This window comes from Ovis aries, chromosome 3 (genome assembly GCF_016772045.2).
Source record: "Ovis aries strain OAR_USU_Benz2616 breed Rambouillet chromosome 3, ARS-UI_Ramb_v3.0, whole genome shotgun sequence".
Classification (NCBI taxonomy): domain Eukaryota; kingdom Metazoa; phylum Chordata; class Mammalia; order Artiodactyla; family Bovidae; genus Ovis; species Ovis aries.
The window spans coordinates 107,941,862-107,958,093 of NC_056056.1; the positions used below are offsets into that span (position 1 = coordinate 107,941,862).

The following is a 16,232-nucleotide window of genomic DNA, read 5'->3' on the forward strand; positions in this document are numbered from 1 at the left end:
GGGATCCTCCCAACCTAGGGATCGAACCCGCTTCTCTTACATCTCCTGCGTTGGCAGGCGGGTTCTTTACCACTACCGCCACCTGGGAAACCTATGAGCTAGGGCTGGCTTTCTCATGTAGAAATACAGTCGTCCTAATGAGTGGGTTGAAACCTCAAGAAAGAGCCTAGTTATGAAAAGAAAACCACAGAATTTTAGTATATTTAGCATTTGAGAGATCTTTAACTTCTCTAGATCAGACCTTCAGAACTGGTTTATGTGAATTGCTATTTTTTGCTGCCTAATATTATTGCAAAATCCTTGAAAATGAAAAAGTTACAGAAATGGGCAAAATGAGTGAATTTTCAGAACTTCATAAAGGAAGCATTACATGTTTGAGAAAAATATCTGACAGTAAACATCTTTTTAGATTAATGTTTTTAACTTTGGCTGTGCATTGAAATCACATGGGGAAGTTAAGCTTTTAACAAAACTACCGGTTGGCAGTTCCCTGGTGGTTCAGTGGTTGGAAGACTCTGTGCTCCCACTGCAGGGCGCAGGCTTGATCCCTGGTTGGGGAACTAAGGTCCTGGATCCTGCTGCTGCGCTGCATGGCAAAAAACCAAAAATCAAAAAAGTGCCAGTGCTTGGGCTGCATCTAGCAGATTAAATCATCCTCTGGAGATGGAGCCCAGGTATCTGTATTTTTCAGAAGTTCTGGTGATTTTAGTGTTCAGAGTTGAGAATGTCTGTGTAACAGCGTACTGCAGAGCTTAGCAAGAAACAGACATAAATACTGCTTGTATATCTTGGCACTGTATGATGGCTTGTAAAGAGCCTTTATTTAGTAATTATTAAAAGTTAAGGACACGTTTTCTTTTTCTCTGTTCTCCCCACTACTTAAAAAATTTTATGATGGCAGTAAGAAATATATTGCACAGTATGGCCCGGTGTGCAAACACATGTACATATTTAACAGGACAAGGAGTTAATGAAGTACATGTAGTCCATTTCTTCCCATTCCATCTCATCTCATCCTCGACTTGACCTCATCCAGTCATGTTTCATAAAAACTGCTTCTTAAGACATTTTCTAATCTTAATGTTTCAGAATTAAAAATTAGGCCATTAAATTTTTGTTTGTTTTTGAAAAACAGTTTTTCAAATAAAAATTTTAATTTTATTATTATAACCTTCATATTTTTAAACTTTTTTTGTGTAATTTACAGAGGAAAAGTTGGGGCAAACCTTAACAAAATTGACTATTGGGAACTTTTTTGAAGTTTATATTTCTTAGGAAATATACTGCTAAGTCTTTGTTTTTCTATTTTAGATCAAATATTTTGAAAATACATCTTTCCAGAACAACAGACTGCCATGATGTTCTGGAAACCTATTCAAGTAAAATGTCATGACCTTCATGTTAATTCTGTTTAAGGCAAACAGAAACTTAATATTTTATTCACTTTTCTGCTGTTGTAGCCAGTTTTCCCATGTCAGTGTGTTGGAGGTATTTTTTACATGTATTTGGTAACATGGTAGGTTCATCAGAACTAATTAGTTTTATTTACCTTTCTCTAAGGAGAAGGAAGGAAATTTTGGGTTAACTCTTGGGTTCTGTTAGTTTTCTTCTGTTACAATTTCTAGTCCTGGCTAGCTTGGGTTGGTAGACCAGATTGCACATTACTTTTCTGTTGACTTGGTACTAAGTTGTTATTCTTTTTAACACACCTTTGAATACCTACTATGTGCTAGTCACTTTTCTAAGCACTGGGCATATAGCTGTGAACAGAATTAAGTTCTTGTTTTCAGGAAACTTACACTCTAGTAAAGGGACTTCTAGAATTGACTTGTTTCTTTCATCGTTTATCAGAACTTCAAGTGAGAAAATGTGTGAGGCATTTTCTGTTGTATTTAGTATGTAATGTGTTTCTCTTCCATTAACAAGAGAAAATCTGTATGAAATTTTTACTTTGGGAGTGTGCAGAAACTTCTGATAGTTCGTATAGTCTGCATATATTATTTAATATTCTTCATATGATATTCTTGCATTACTTTGGATTAAATACTTTTTGTGTAATTTAAGAACTTAATTTAAAAATTGTATCTAGTTTCTCACTGTTGTTTTGCTTTGAAAATACCTTTGTCTGGTAGTATGAGTCCTTTATAGGTAAGTCCAGACACATTCATGTGTAGGTGACGCATGTTGGAATTCTAGAATTGTTCTCACTTTGCTGTTCTTCTGTGATGATGTTATGAGCACTGTAATGTAAATTCCAGTGAAACATGATGTGTAGTCAAGTGGGCACATAGTACTAAATCTGTTATCAGCCTTGGATATGAGTTCACCATCTGAACAGGAAGTCAGCAGGTCACTGCATAGATAAGTTACTTTAGCCTTTCTGGACTTTCTTTCACTGATACTTGTTAAAGGTATCACTTGATCACATGTCCGTGAAAGAGTGATGGTGTCTGCATTCCCTGCAAGTAGAGGTTTCTGTAAGGTGGAGATTCCTCTGTGTCAGTTTAGGAGGTCTTGATGGAGGTGACGGAGCTGTAATGTTCCTGACTGTAAAAGAAGGCGACATACATTCAGGTCAGTACCGACTGATGTGGTTTATCTTTGTGGAATTGATAGTGTTGGGACAGAATTAGTGACAATTTTCAATAACAGGATAGTATGACACTTCTTTGAAATTACATTCAAGAAAGGGTTTTTTAAGATTTCAGAAGCTTTCCTGCTTAAGATCTGAGTTAAAATGTTAAAATGACATTTTTAGATAAGAAATTAATTATAAGTATTGGATAGCATTTTTTCTTTTGTTTTTTACATTTGATTTAAATAGATAATCTTTAAATCGCTTCTTATTGATTATGATAATTATTCACAAACCTAGGATTTTAAGACTCTCTAAAGAGCCCAAATACTAGGAAATGCTTTATTTTACATAGCTATAGTTTGATTTGAACTGAGGTCTTAATTTAGTAAAAGGTTGATTTTAGCAGTGATATTGAATGTATTCATTCTTTTTGAAGCATTCACAACTTGATTACCTTTCCATCTTCAATTTCCTACTGTTCTGCGGGTTTTGCAAATGTTAGTCTGTGGGTTCGCTCCAGTGCTACTTTTCATATTGGCATACTTTCACCTTCACTCAGTGTAGTCTGCTGAAAGTAATTGCAAAAGGATGTGAGGAATAAAGGTTGGTTTTTGTTTGAAATGCACTGTTGAAGTGCATCATTTGATTTGTTTTTGAGGGAAGTGGGGAGGATGAATATTTATTATTTGCTATATGCTTGACACCATAGTAGTTAGTTGACAAGTAGTATCTTAGTATTCTTAGAATAACACTTGGAGGTAAGTATAATTATCTCCATTATACAGAAGAAGAAACTAAGGCTCAGAGAGATTCAATTATTTGCCCCAAATCATTCAGTTAGTAAGATGGTGGTGTTGCAGTTTGAATCCAGCCTACCTGCTTCTAAAGCCACTATCATTTTGGGGCAAAGCTGATATTTTAAATAAGGATAGCATTTTTTTCAAATTTGTATGCAGTAAGATAACTCTTTTAAAGGCTGTTCTTTAAAGAAAATGTTTGTTGCCATTTCTAATACAGGTGGAAGCCATGGTAATAGGAATGCTGCAGTCGTTCCCTAGGTTCAGCAGATTTCTGTTAGGCAGTTGTGAAGAGTGCTGTCAGTACCTTTTAAAAAGGTGAACAAAAATATTTTGCCCCACTTTCTTGTTTTTAAGATGCTCCAAGTCATAGAAATGGGAAAAGCAAATGGTCATTCCTGTTCAGTTTGACAGACCTGAAATCAATCAAGCAAAACAAAGAGGGTATGGGCTGGTCATATTTGGTATTCTGTCTAAAGGATGACGTCGTTCTCCCTGCTCTGCACTTTCATCAAGGAGACAGCAGACTACTCATTGACTCTCTTGAAAAATATGTGGCATTATGTGAGTAAGTATCAAATTATTTTCTGCTTACTGAAACTGGATTGTTGTGTTGGTCCCAAGGCAAACTATTTTCACTTGTTGGATATCAATGACCCATGTGCATATTAGGGGACAAGCAGCTTTGTTCTTTCTGGAATGCTGACTATTTTGGATGAATGAATAACATTTTGCCAGTTTAGTAATTTGGGTCTGCAGGGTATCACCTTATTACTGCTTTAAAGAAAAAAATGGTCCAGTAGTTTTAATACACATTTAAATGAATGATGATACATCAGCAGTTAATGGGTTATATATTTACCAATTTTACCTTTTACGTAGTTTCTCTTTAATAGTTTCGTTTGTAATGTTACAGATTTAAGTCAGGCAAATTTAAGGCCTTTATAAAATTATTCTAAATGTGGAAGTTAGGGTGTTCTCACTTTCCAAAAATCTTGTGTCTTAAATTTATTTATGTAGGTGTGTTTGTACACACATAGTTTTTCTCGCTTTCACTCTCCACAAATACATTTTTGATATCTACTATGTTCTGAGCACTGTGCTGGCTGTTTGATATTTAGAAGTGAGCAAAATAGGCATGTTCTGGATATCTGTGAGTTTATGGTCTGTAGAAGGTGGCTGATCAGTAAATAGCAGTAAAACTCAAGAGCTAAGATGGAGGAAGTACAAGGAAGGGAGGAATGGTACTTCAGATGGGGAGTTGGGTAGGTCTCAGGGAAGGCTTTGTGGAGGAGGTAATGTTGAGGTTGAAACCTGACAAGTGAGTGAACATTAGCACGAAAGGGAAGGAGATGCTTAGAGCAGAGGGAAGAGCATACAGCTTGCTGTAACCATGGAGCAGGGCAGGTCAGGATCACAGGTCTGCACAGTGGGGGAAGGGAGGACACCAGATTGAAAGGTGAGGTCAGAGAGCTGAGTGAAGGCCATAGAGTGAAGGGTGCTGTCAGTCACGGTAGCAGGTTGTTCCTGTCATCTGGAGGAGTGAATGGTGGCATGAACTAGGAGAGCGACAGGAGAGAAGTGTTGGAGGAATATTAAGTGCTAGAGTTTGCTATTGATTGGATATGCGGAGGTGAAAGAAGGGAGAAGTTGAGATTTTTAGTTTGGGAAGCTGTAAGGATGATTATTAACTTTATTAATATTAATGCTCTCACTTTAATAGAGAAACGTCATGCCTAAATGCAGATTATATAAAGCTAGGAGTGATCCAGAAGCTGAGAGATACTGTTTTTGGTGTGGAGTTCGCCCTTGCATGTTGACCACCTCTGGCTGGCACTGGGCATGCTGATGAGTACCTGTAACCATGAGAAAGTCAAATCTGGTTGGTGGAATGTGGTCTTGGATCTTGGAACTGAGAAACTGTGAATAGGCTATACCACGCATGAGGTTAAGTGGATTTCAGAAGGAGCATGGTCATAACTAGGGCAGAAGGCTTGGCTCTTTGGGGGTTTTAGCATCATAGCAAGCTCCTTTTGCTCACTCGGGATGTAACTGTTAAGAGTGAGGTGAGCTGAGACTGTTGGTTGATGCATACTCCCTACAGTGAAGTGGTAGTCCCTCCGTATCCTAGTAAGATCGTATTTTGGAGAACTAGGCTTAGTTTTAAACACTGCATTTAAATATATTAGACTAACTCTACTACATGGAAAAGATGACTAGTATAATGAGAGGGATCAAAATGATATCATGAAAAACACTAGAAGTATGTGGGGATTTAACTTAAAGAAGAAGAGTTTAATGCTGTACCATTAAATAAAACCCAGGCTTCTTACTATGCTCAGTGACCTGCCCTATCTTTGCTCTGTTTATTTCTTAAACCTCATTTCATGCTATTCTCTTCTATATTCTAGTCACATGGTTTTCTCTCAGTTCCTGAAATGCCTTAAACTCTTTCTTGTCTTAAGTCCTGTATGTATGTGTTTCTTTTGCTTAGATTCCTCTTCTCTCTTTCTTATCTCTGAGGTCTCAGTTTAATGTCAGTTCTTCAGAGGAGCTTTTTTGGATCTTAGTCTCCTGTTTAAAGTAGGTTCCCACTCCCATGCCTTTTTGCTTCCTCATTCCTTTGTTTGCTTCCTTCGTGGCTCTTAACAGAATGAAATAATTTTGTCTGATTACTTCTGTTATATTCTACTCTAGATATAAGCCCTTAAAGGGAGGGATTATGTCTATCTTGTTTACATTTTCTCCTGAGTTCCTAACCAGAGTGTCTGGCATGTAGTATTTGTGCAGTAAATCTTAGTTGCATGAATAAATGGCATGGTACTTACCAGTTCTATGAATAATTTTGAAAGCATTGTTAAATAAACTGGACTCCAAAGATAAATAGATAAATTAGAAGGGAGCAGCTCCAGAAATAGAAATTAGAAGAAAATAGCTCAAGAGATTGAGCACAATCACTTAGGTGCTTAAAAGAGAATGCTGCTGCTAAGTCACTTCAGTAGTGTCTGACTCTTCGCAGCCTCATGGACTGCAGCCTGCCAGGCTCCTCTGTCCATGGGATTTTCCAGGCAAGAGTACTGGAGCGGGGTGCCATCGCTTTCTCCGTAAAAGAGAATATGTACCTTAAATATGTGTTCTTGATGTTTTAATGAAGGTGGTAAGTGAAACTATGTTTCCTTCTTTGTATTTGTAAACAAGAGAGAAGTAAATATAAGAATCAGACAGACGGTGATAAAAATATCATTATTGGTGAGGCTTGGATATGTAGCCTCATAATAATTCAGCCCAAATCATTGTTGAATTCATCCAGCTACACTTTTGGGCAATCACAGTTCTCCCTAGTGAGGGCAGACCACTTACGACATGAATGAGAGCAGGCTAGAAGCCACCTTCTCCCTCGGCAGGTGGATCCAAGAAGGAGAGAGAGCCTGGAAGGGGCTGTGCCACACGCGTGCCTTCCTCTTTTCTGGCCTCAGCAGTCAGATATGTCTTGGATGTGTGTGCATCCACCTGGAAACAAGCAGCCATGGGAACGGTGTTCCCCTCTTTTTTTCATTCAAGAGGTTTTGTTTTGTTGCTTTTTTTTTTTACTGAGGACCCACCATGTCCTAGACATCATACTAAGTGACGGAAAGGAGCACTTAGTCAAAAGAGATATGGTCTCTGTCTTCATGGAGTTTGTACTATTTGCAAGAAAGACAAACATTGCTTATACAAATAAATGTAAAGTTTCAGCTGTTAAAGTGCTATGAATTAGAAATTTAGCACAATGAAATATAGCGTATAATAGGATAATATGTAAGTTTGTGTGTGTGTGTTACTAGTAATCAAAGCTCTGAGAGAGAATGAGATTAAGGAGAGGATAAAGTGGGACAGCATGTGAGCTTAAGTGATTAATTATAGCCTTTAATGAGCTGGTCAAAGGGAAGACCCTAGCAGAGGAGTCTGACTCCCTATGCTTTGTTTTCTCTCTTCCCACCAGGGTTTATCACATTTGTGGTCCACCAGGGATGTCACTGTTTCTAGGGGAGGAGCTAGCAGTGTAAAGTGAGTCCTTTAAAAGCTACATCCCTAATACCAGCCACTTCTCTATTGTGTATTCTCCTGTGACACTGGTGGCCAGTTTATTCTTTGCCCCTGAATAGCCTGAAATGTACATCAAAAATTTTATCCCCAAGGGCCCTCTGTACCCCAGGCAGAAAATAAGCACCCCCTAATCTCTTTCCCATCATAAATTGTGCCCAATTACATTGTGTCATGTAGGTTACCAGAGATTGTATGCCAAGTCTAGGTGGTAGGATATTAGAAATTCCAGATAAGCAGTCACCAGTATAAAAATAAGTCACAAATTTGTATAAGCTATCTCCTATTGTCAGATTCTTAGGGAGATACTAAAGGTTCTTGTTTTTTATGTTCATAACTTAGGATCCAAATAAATGGAATTTCCAACTAAGTCCAGAGAAATGAAAATTCCCAACTATCCCCCATTTCTTGCTCTATTAGGTTTCATTTCCTGTCTCTGGAGCAGTTATCCTAAGCAGAATGGTGTTTTCAGAGTCGTGTTCCTATGGTCACAAGTTGTTGTAGAGACCAGAAGAAGGAGAGGAGGTCAGGAAAAGCCTGGTTTCAGCAGCTTTACTGAGATCCTGGCCGCTGTGCTCCCAGGTCATCCTTGTTGTCTTCTGAGTTCAAAACATCAGTAGAGGTAGACTCAGACTACGTTATCTTCTTTCTCTGATTAACCTCAATTAAGGAATGTGGCTTATATCTTTGGCTGTGATGTCTTCCTAATACTCCCTGTAATGAGTTAACGCCCTTAACCATACAGGTGAAAGGAAATTGCAAATTTGCTAGTGAGATAAAGGCTGGGGCAGCTAAGCACATTTCCTTCTTTCAGTTTATCAAGTGGATCAGTCAGCACAAAATAGGCCAGCTTCTTGAGACTTAACTAGCTTCTCAACTAGTTTTCTTAACTACTGGGATAAACAAATTGTCTTACCCATTGATGTTCTTTACTGTTTGGCTTATCAGCATTTAAAACATCCTATTTAGTGGGATCAAAGAATGAGCCACAGAAACATTTTCGTTATTTTTCTGGAACCAAGTTGGTTGCTAGGATGTCAGTGAAGGTTATTGGTTCTGTTAAAACTATTTTATATATTGGGCCATTTAAAAATTAATACGTAAATATCCAAGCAGTGAAATATTTCCTTAAAAAGCCATATTGGTTGTATCATAACAGCAGCCATTTACGAGGTTAGGTTCTTGACCCTTACATATTCTCTCTGTGAGGTACATTGCTGTGTGTGTGTGTGTGTTCATACCTACATATGTACACATTTGTTTAGTTGCTGTTGTGTCTGACTCTTGTGACCCCATGGACTGTAGCCCACCAGGCTCCTCTGCCCATGGGATTTCTCAGGGAAGAATACTGGAGTGGGGTGCCATTTCCTTCTCCAGGGATCTTCCTCACCCAAGGATTGAACTGCGCCTTGTGCATTCGCAGGCATATTCTTTACCACTGAGCCCTCAGAGAAGCCTATATATAAATTATATAAATAGGATTAAACTATACTGTTTTGCTGTAAATATTCTGTACCTTTTTATTAACCTTTTCTGCTTTGTTATTTATATATTATTATTTATTTAGCTTTCCATATTGATCTCAGTAGCAAGACTGTTTCATCTCAGTGTGCAAACATTCTTCAGCTGTTGTAATTTCTGAATTCTGAAGTCTTTGAGAGAGGCTCAGTCCAAAATACTTCTGAATTTTCAGTAATTATACATCTATAGTTGTGATGTTAGACAGTGGTTTTCTTAAAGCCCTTTAGTAGGATCTTATAGAATTGCTGATGTTAGCATCATTAAAAGTTCTATCTTACTGCTGCAGTGAGGTTTTGAAAGTCTTGAATAACGTTGTTATGAGTGAGCAACTTCCAAGAATCTATAATACCCCAGAATTTGTAAATATAATAATTAATCTCCCCAGATTCAGTCAATATGGTAATCTGGCAGGTGGAAATGTGACAGTATTTTGGAATGCCAGGCCTCCTTCTGGTGAGCTCTGCAGTTGCTTAACAGCATATCACCTGTCCTCTTACTGATGTGCTTGAAAAAAATGCTTTGTTGATTTCTTTAGGGGCAAACAAGTATAATGTGACTTCCTCTAGCCCTTCACCACAGAACATTAGTTATTAAAAAAATAAAAGAAATTCTTCCTTTTATAAAAGTATCTGTGGTTGGTTGTTGGTTGAGCAGTCATTTCTTCTTCGCATCTCCGGTCTTGTGACCATAGTTTTATATCTGGAGCCAAATAGTTGGCTGGGCACAGATAATTGAAGGTTGCGTATGTATTCCCCTTCAACACGCATAAGCCAGTGTTTTGACTTTCATGATCACTTATTTGTAGTTAAAGAAAAAAGTTGATTTAAACTATTTTTAGAGACAAATAACCATAGTGCCAGCACCACTGTGTTAGGAAAAAATACGTTCCTGTATTAATTATTTTCTTTTTCTGATACTACATTTACAAGTTGACCTATCACTTAGAAATGCCTTGTGAGAATCCATAGGTCTTCATGTTAAGCATAAACCACCCCTCAGGAGATATTCAGAAAAGTGATTAATGAAAATCGAACATTTAAAAGTGATTTTTTTCCCTACTTCAAATAACCTTAACTCTTTTAAAAAGCCAAGGGGCTTATTAAGCTGTTATTGTCTCTGAGGACTGAGTTCTGACTAAGAGTAAAATCTGTTTTGGATTTCATGTCCCCCCATCATTGCTGTTGCATCCTCTTACGTAAGAATTGAGAAGAGATAACTGATACTGAAGTTCTTATCTCAAGTTTTTATAATAAACTAGAAGTAGATAGCAGCAAAACAATGCATTTAATTTTTGGTTTTAAACACAAAAGTTGTGGATTTATTACAGCTGGCTTACTAACTTATGAAACTTTTGAATAGAAAAAAGACTGGCTAATTCATTTGTTTACTTTAAATTAGGTCTCTTTTTGGAAAGCATTTTGTTTATTCTGTAGTTACTAGGAAATGTGAAGAAAAACTTGTGTCCAGAGGTTAATGAGCAAGAACTAAAAATACACTGTTATGTGAACTGTACACTAATCCATGTGTGTTATGATAATGATTTGCATAATTAATGATCTTTAACAGATAATCTTTTGTATCTTGTATTTTTAACATCTTATATTGAAATACTCCCAAGCTGTGAAGTGTCCATTTCAAAATATGACGTTTTCCTGTAGTGTACATATTACGTATACCAATGAATCCTGAAGTGTGCTTCAACTTTCTTTATAAGAGAAAATATATTCTTATAATAAGGGAAGATATATTTGTAAGGATTTTCTACTATATTCTAAACAAGAGTTTGGGTTTGGATTTATTATAATTTAGTTCTCTTGGAATAAAATAAAATAGCAATACACTTCATCCTTTTTTATTTGTTAATTTAGTAGTTTCATGTAGTTTTGGAACTCACGTAAGATAGTTACTAAGTACTTGCTAATATTGTATTGATGGGAAACTGTCCTGGAACTGGACATTTAAGGTTTTGTTGTTGTTGTTAAGGAAAAGTAACTTTGCATTAGTATCAGTATTAGTACTCAGGTATCACTGATACAGTGTGCTACTGTTTTCTACAAAGCTCTTTATTTTTTTATTACAGATCTCCACAGGACAAAAGAATACTTCTTGTGAATTGTCAGAATAAGAGTCTTTCGCAATCTTTTGAAAATCTTCTTGATGAACCAGCATATGGTATAATACAGGTATGTTTCTTAAGTCTCAGTTCAGTTCAGTTCACTCACTCAGACTCTTTGCGACCCCATGAATCGTAGCGCGCCAGACCTCCCTTTCCATCACCAACTCCCGGAGTTTACCCAAACTCATATCTACCGAGTCGGTGGTGGCATCCAGCCATCTCATCCTCTGTCTATTTTGTATTAATCTGTTAGTCTGACCCCATTATTTTATATACATGATACCTCTTACTTTCTTAAAGATTATGCAGAATGAGGCACATGTCTGTCTGTGTGTAAACTTTATGGAACTATTCTCTGTAATTTTATAGAGATAGTATGTATCATACTATAGAGATAGTATGTATCATACTATAGAGATAGTATGTATCATACTATAGAGATAGTATGTATCATACTATAGAGATAGTATGTATCATACTATAGAGATAGTATGTATCATACTATAGAGATAGTATGTATCATACTATAGAGATAGTATGTATCATACTATAGAGATAGTATGTATCATACTATAGAGATAGTATGTATCATCTGGTTTGAGTTTTTATTTTCCATTTAAATAGGTTCATTTGAGGTCAGGTTAGTCTAATTCCTCTTCAAGTATTTGAGTATATCCTTGAATTTGGCTAAAAAGCACAGGCAGAACTAAAGATAATTTTTCACTCAGATTTCTATGTAAACTTAATGGCATTTTTGTTGACTCATTTGTTTATTCACTCATTCATTCAGCAAATGTTTGAGTGCTTACTTTGTCCTAGATGTTCTGTTCTTGGTTCTGACGATAAAGTGGGGATTTTTTAGGAAGGAGGACAGGAGAGCTCTTGAATGCTGATTAAAATAAAAACTGAGGGAACAGTTTTTCTTATTATGAAAAATAATCATTTTGAAGATAGACCTTTAAGAAGTATCTGTTTTTGCTAAATATGAATAAGCAGCAGTTTGGGATTTAGAAATAACTTTAGCAGTAGAAAAACGTTTTTTTACCGTTTTCTAGGATAGCACTGTCCAGAACAAATTACTGTTACTGGCATGAGTTACCTGTATATAAATTATGTCAGCGAATATTTAAATATTGTGAGTGTTTAAACTTAGCTGTCAGATATTTTGTATTACATTAGTGTGGTAGTGCGCACTTTAAGAAGTATTTTTTTTTTTTGTGAAGGCAGGACTGATAGACAGAAGAAAGCTGTTGTGGGCCATTCATCAGTGGAAAGTAAGCACTGCATATATTTCTGGTGTATGCAGATTGAATGAAGCCTGCAAATCATTTGTTTATCTGCAATTCAATCAGTAGCGTTAGCTTGTCATTTAATACACTATTTTAACCAAATGAAAAAATTGGCTTAGAAAATTTAAATTTTTCTTCCCAGAAAGAAATAAAATTTTAAAATAATCTTAGAATACTGTTTTAGTTCTGATTTCCCTCCCTCTTTTAAAAAACTTGGCCCTTATGCTAATCTTATCATGAGGTATTTTTATTGTTTATTTGAATTAATTGTGCCAATATTTTTCTTCTTACTACATAGAAAATTAAAAAGGATCCTTATACAGCAACTATGGTAGGATTTTCCAAAGTCACAAACTACATTTTTGATAGTTTAAGAGGCAGTGATCCTTCCGTACATCAGCGACCACCTTCAGAGATGGCAGATTTTCTTAGTGATGCTATTCCAGGTTTAAAGATAAATCAACAAGAAGAACCAGGATTTGAAGTCATCACAAAGGTGAGTGGAGTTTATGTTAATATAGTTCTTGTAGTTTAGCAGGAGAAATGCTTTTTAACGGTACAGAAATGCATTTCTATAGAAATATAGAAATTAAATGATAAATAGAAACTCAGTTTTGGTCATACCTGGCTTCTCTCTCACAGTCCTTTCTTATAACTTTTTGCTAACAGATAAAAATTCAGGCTTGTCCTGCCACCAGATTCTTGGTTGTTTCTTCACCAGCTATACTGCTTTCCTTTTCTATTCATCAGTGTTGGATCTCTTTTCTTTGATTACTTTTTGATAATAATGAATAGGTCGTTCTTTTCATTGAGTGCATAATGAAGTCGCTCAGTTGTGTCTGACTCTCTGTGACCCCATGGACTGTAGCCTACCGGCTCCTTCATCCATGGGATTTTCCAAGCAGGAATACTGGAGTGGGTTGCCATTTCCTTCTCCAGGAGATCTTCCCAACGTAGGGATTGAACCCAGGTCTCCTGTGTTGTAGGCAGACGCTGTACCATCTGAGCCACCAGGGAAGTCCACTGAGTGCATAGGAGTGAGTAAATAGTAAGCCTTGCGTGTTGCCCATAGTTCTGTTCCAGAGTTTTGTTTCCCAGGTACTCTACACAGGCAGCTAATCAGGACACTGCTCTTGGGCTTTCACTCTTACGTGAATATTTTCGTTTTAAGTAAGATGCATTTTGGCTTTGAGTTATGTCAGATCTTTACGTTTGCTCAACAAGACTTCTGAATTTGTTACAATTCTAGGCTCCACACAGAACATTATGAAATATCGAAATTATAGTACTTAATGGAGAAGGAAATGGCAACCCACTCCAGTACTCTTGTGTGGAGAATCTCATGGACAGAGGAGCCTGGTGGGCTACAGTCTATGGGGTTGCAAAGACTTGGATACAACTCAGCAACTAACACACCCACACTCTTAAAAAACTTATCTTACAAATGGCATTTAAAAATTACCAACATTGTAAGAATTAAAGATTTTAAAATTAAAAAATAAAAAAAAAATAAAAAAAAATTACCAACATTAATTGAATAAAAAACTGTATAAAATGCAATGTGAAGCTAATGAATCATGAATCAATTCTGAGAGCTACCAATTTTAGTTTGGAAGAAACTTTAATTTTAGAATATGAATGGAATAGTACTCTCTTTTTTAAATAATATAGCATACCATTTAGTTTGAAGGGTTTGTTTAGAATTTATATGTTGAATGTTCTATACTTAGGTAATTGAAACCCAAAGCAGCAAATGTTTTCCTGTTTCTGAATTTATCACTCAGTTATTTGTGTGTTTAGTAGGAGGGAAAAATGTATGTAGTGTTATTGCAGTTTCTAAACTAAAGATTGGAAACTAAGGGAAAATATTAGAAATGTTAGAACTTATGGGTGAGTAATAGTACTTTAGTTTTAGTTGCTATATACTTTGATTTTATTTCACTTGCTAAAGGTGTACTTTTTGCTTATCTTATTTTAGATTGATTTGGGTGAAAGACCTGTTGTTCAAAGGAGAGAGCCAGTATCATTGGAAGAATGGACTAAGAACGTTGATTCTGAAGGAAGAATTTTAAATGTAGATAATATGAAGCAGATGATATTTAGAGGGGTAATTACTTTAGTATTTTAAATTGTTGGTATTTGAGTTTTCTTTTTTCTTTGAAATGTTGGAGAGATGAACTCCATTTTGATGAATGATATCTTCAAATCCCTGTAGGACAGAGTGAGGTGCTTGTGATGTCCTTGGGGGCTGGGTTGGAGGGCTATACTGTTAAGCCTGTGGAAAGGCGCTCTTTCTTACTTGGAAGCTCTGTGGTGATATGAAGGAGGTGGTGTGTTTCTCTGTGGTAGCTGCCTTTTCCAGTAAGGTTTGGGTTTAGGAAGTCTAATCTGTTCTGCTGTCAGCTATATAGTCTTCTGTGTACTCTTCATTGTTTATGTTTTCTGGCAGCTGCTTACATCTTCAGAATCTCAAAGTCAAAAACAAGGTAGTATTCACTGAATTGGGCTATTTTCATGCATGCACGCACCTTGGAGATGTTGTGGGTTTGGTTCTAGACTGCTGCAGTAAAGTGAATACTGTAGATAAGCAGGTCACTCGAATTTTTTGATTTCTCAATGCATATAAAAATTACACTTGTGCTGTGTACTGTATTTAGTTGATTAATTGTTCAGCAGTGTCATGTCTAAGGAAAAATGTACATATCTTAATTAAAAAATATAAAACAAAAAGATTTAATAACAGTAACATCAGAGATCACTGATCACAAATCACCATAACAAATAATAATGAAACAGCTTGAAATATTGCAAGAACTACCAAATTGCAACTCAGGACATGAAATGACAAACGCTGTTAAAAAATTATTGCAAAGATAGATTTGTTTGACACAGGCTTGTCACAGGTGTTTAATTGAATTTAAAAATGCAATATTTGAGAAATGCAGTGAGACAGAGTGCAGTAAAATGAGATATGCCTGAATAAAACTATCTCTTAACCATTAGTTTTTCTGTTTATATGAAAGTTTTGTAAGATAAGATATTGCATTCATTTTTTACAAGTGTGTTTAATATGCATATTTTCTTCAGGGACTTAGTCATGCATTGAGAAAACAAGCATGGAAATTTCTTCTGGGTTATTTTCCTTGGGACAGTACCAAAGAGGAAAGAACTCAGTTACAAAAACAAAAGACGTAAGTAATGGTCTTTTGTATGCTTACTAAAGAAAACCATGTAACTTAACCATATAAAGTGTAATATACTAGGATATGGGAGTATGTTCTTATTTTCATTTTTTTAATTTAAACATTATGAGTGCAGTGCTGCTGCTGTTGCTAAGTCGCTTCAGTCCTGTCCAATCTGGGCAACCCCGTAGACAGCAGCCCATCAGGCTCCCCTGTCCCTGGGATTCTCCAGGCAAGAACATTGGAATGGGTTGCCATTTCCTTCTCCAGTGCATGAAAGTGAAAGTGAAGTCTTAGAGTCTTGTATGACTCTTAGCGACCCCATGTACTGGAGTGGGTTGCCATTGCCTTCTCTGTTATGAGTGCAGTAGTTAATTTCAAACCAGAAATGCTTATCAAAGAGATTTTATTGCAGTTACATTGGTGAATATATTGAAAGATGGTTAAAAAAATTCTAGTTCCTTTGTATCTACATTTAAAAAATACTTACAGATTTTTAAATATATCTTATTTATCTTGATTCATTTTTATAGTTTATTATGAAATAATAAAATGGTTCATAAGCGTATTTGCTGTTTAGGTTAATTACCTTTAAATTATTTTCCTGGTGCTCTTATAAACTGGTCTTTGATTCTTTTTTTGGGAAAGTATGTTTCTGTTTTTAAG

At 36.1% G+C, this 16,232-nt stretch overlaps 1 protein-coding gene across 8 annotated transcripts in view; it reads left to right on the forward strand.

The window, feature by feature from the left end:
• Positions 1–16,232, forward strand: part of TBC1D15 (TBC1 domain family member 15) — a 71,863-nt gene that overhangs the window by 24,388 nt on the left and 31,243 nt on the right. The window contains exons 5-11 of one of the 8 annotated variants that reach the window (XM_060412445.1): positions 3,733–3,943; positions 5,899–5,958; positions 11,060–11,162; positions 12,319–12,369; positions 12,683–12,880; positions 14,363–14,491; positions 15,472–15,575. In XM_060412445.1, the coding sequence (XP_060268428.1) occupies positions 3,733–3,943; positions 5,899–5,958; positions 11,060–11,162; positions 12,319–12,369; positions 12,683–12,880; positions 14,363–14,491; positions 15,472–15,575 (856 nt within the window). Of the gene's footprint in view, positions 1–260; positions 2,575–3,732; positions 3,944–5,898; positions 5,959–11,059; positions 11,163–12,318; positions 12,370–12,682; positions 12,881–14,362; positions 14,492–15,471; positions 15,576–16,232 lie in introns of those variants that run through there. The other 7 variants (XM_042246520.2, XM_060412446.1, XM_027967138.3 and 4 more) reach the window with 7 other exon arrangements.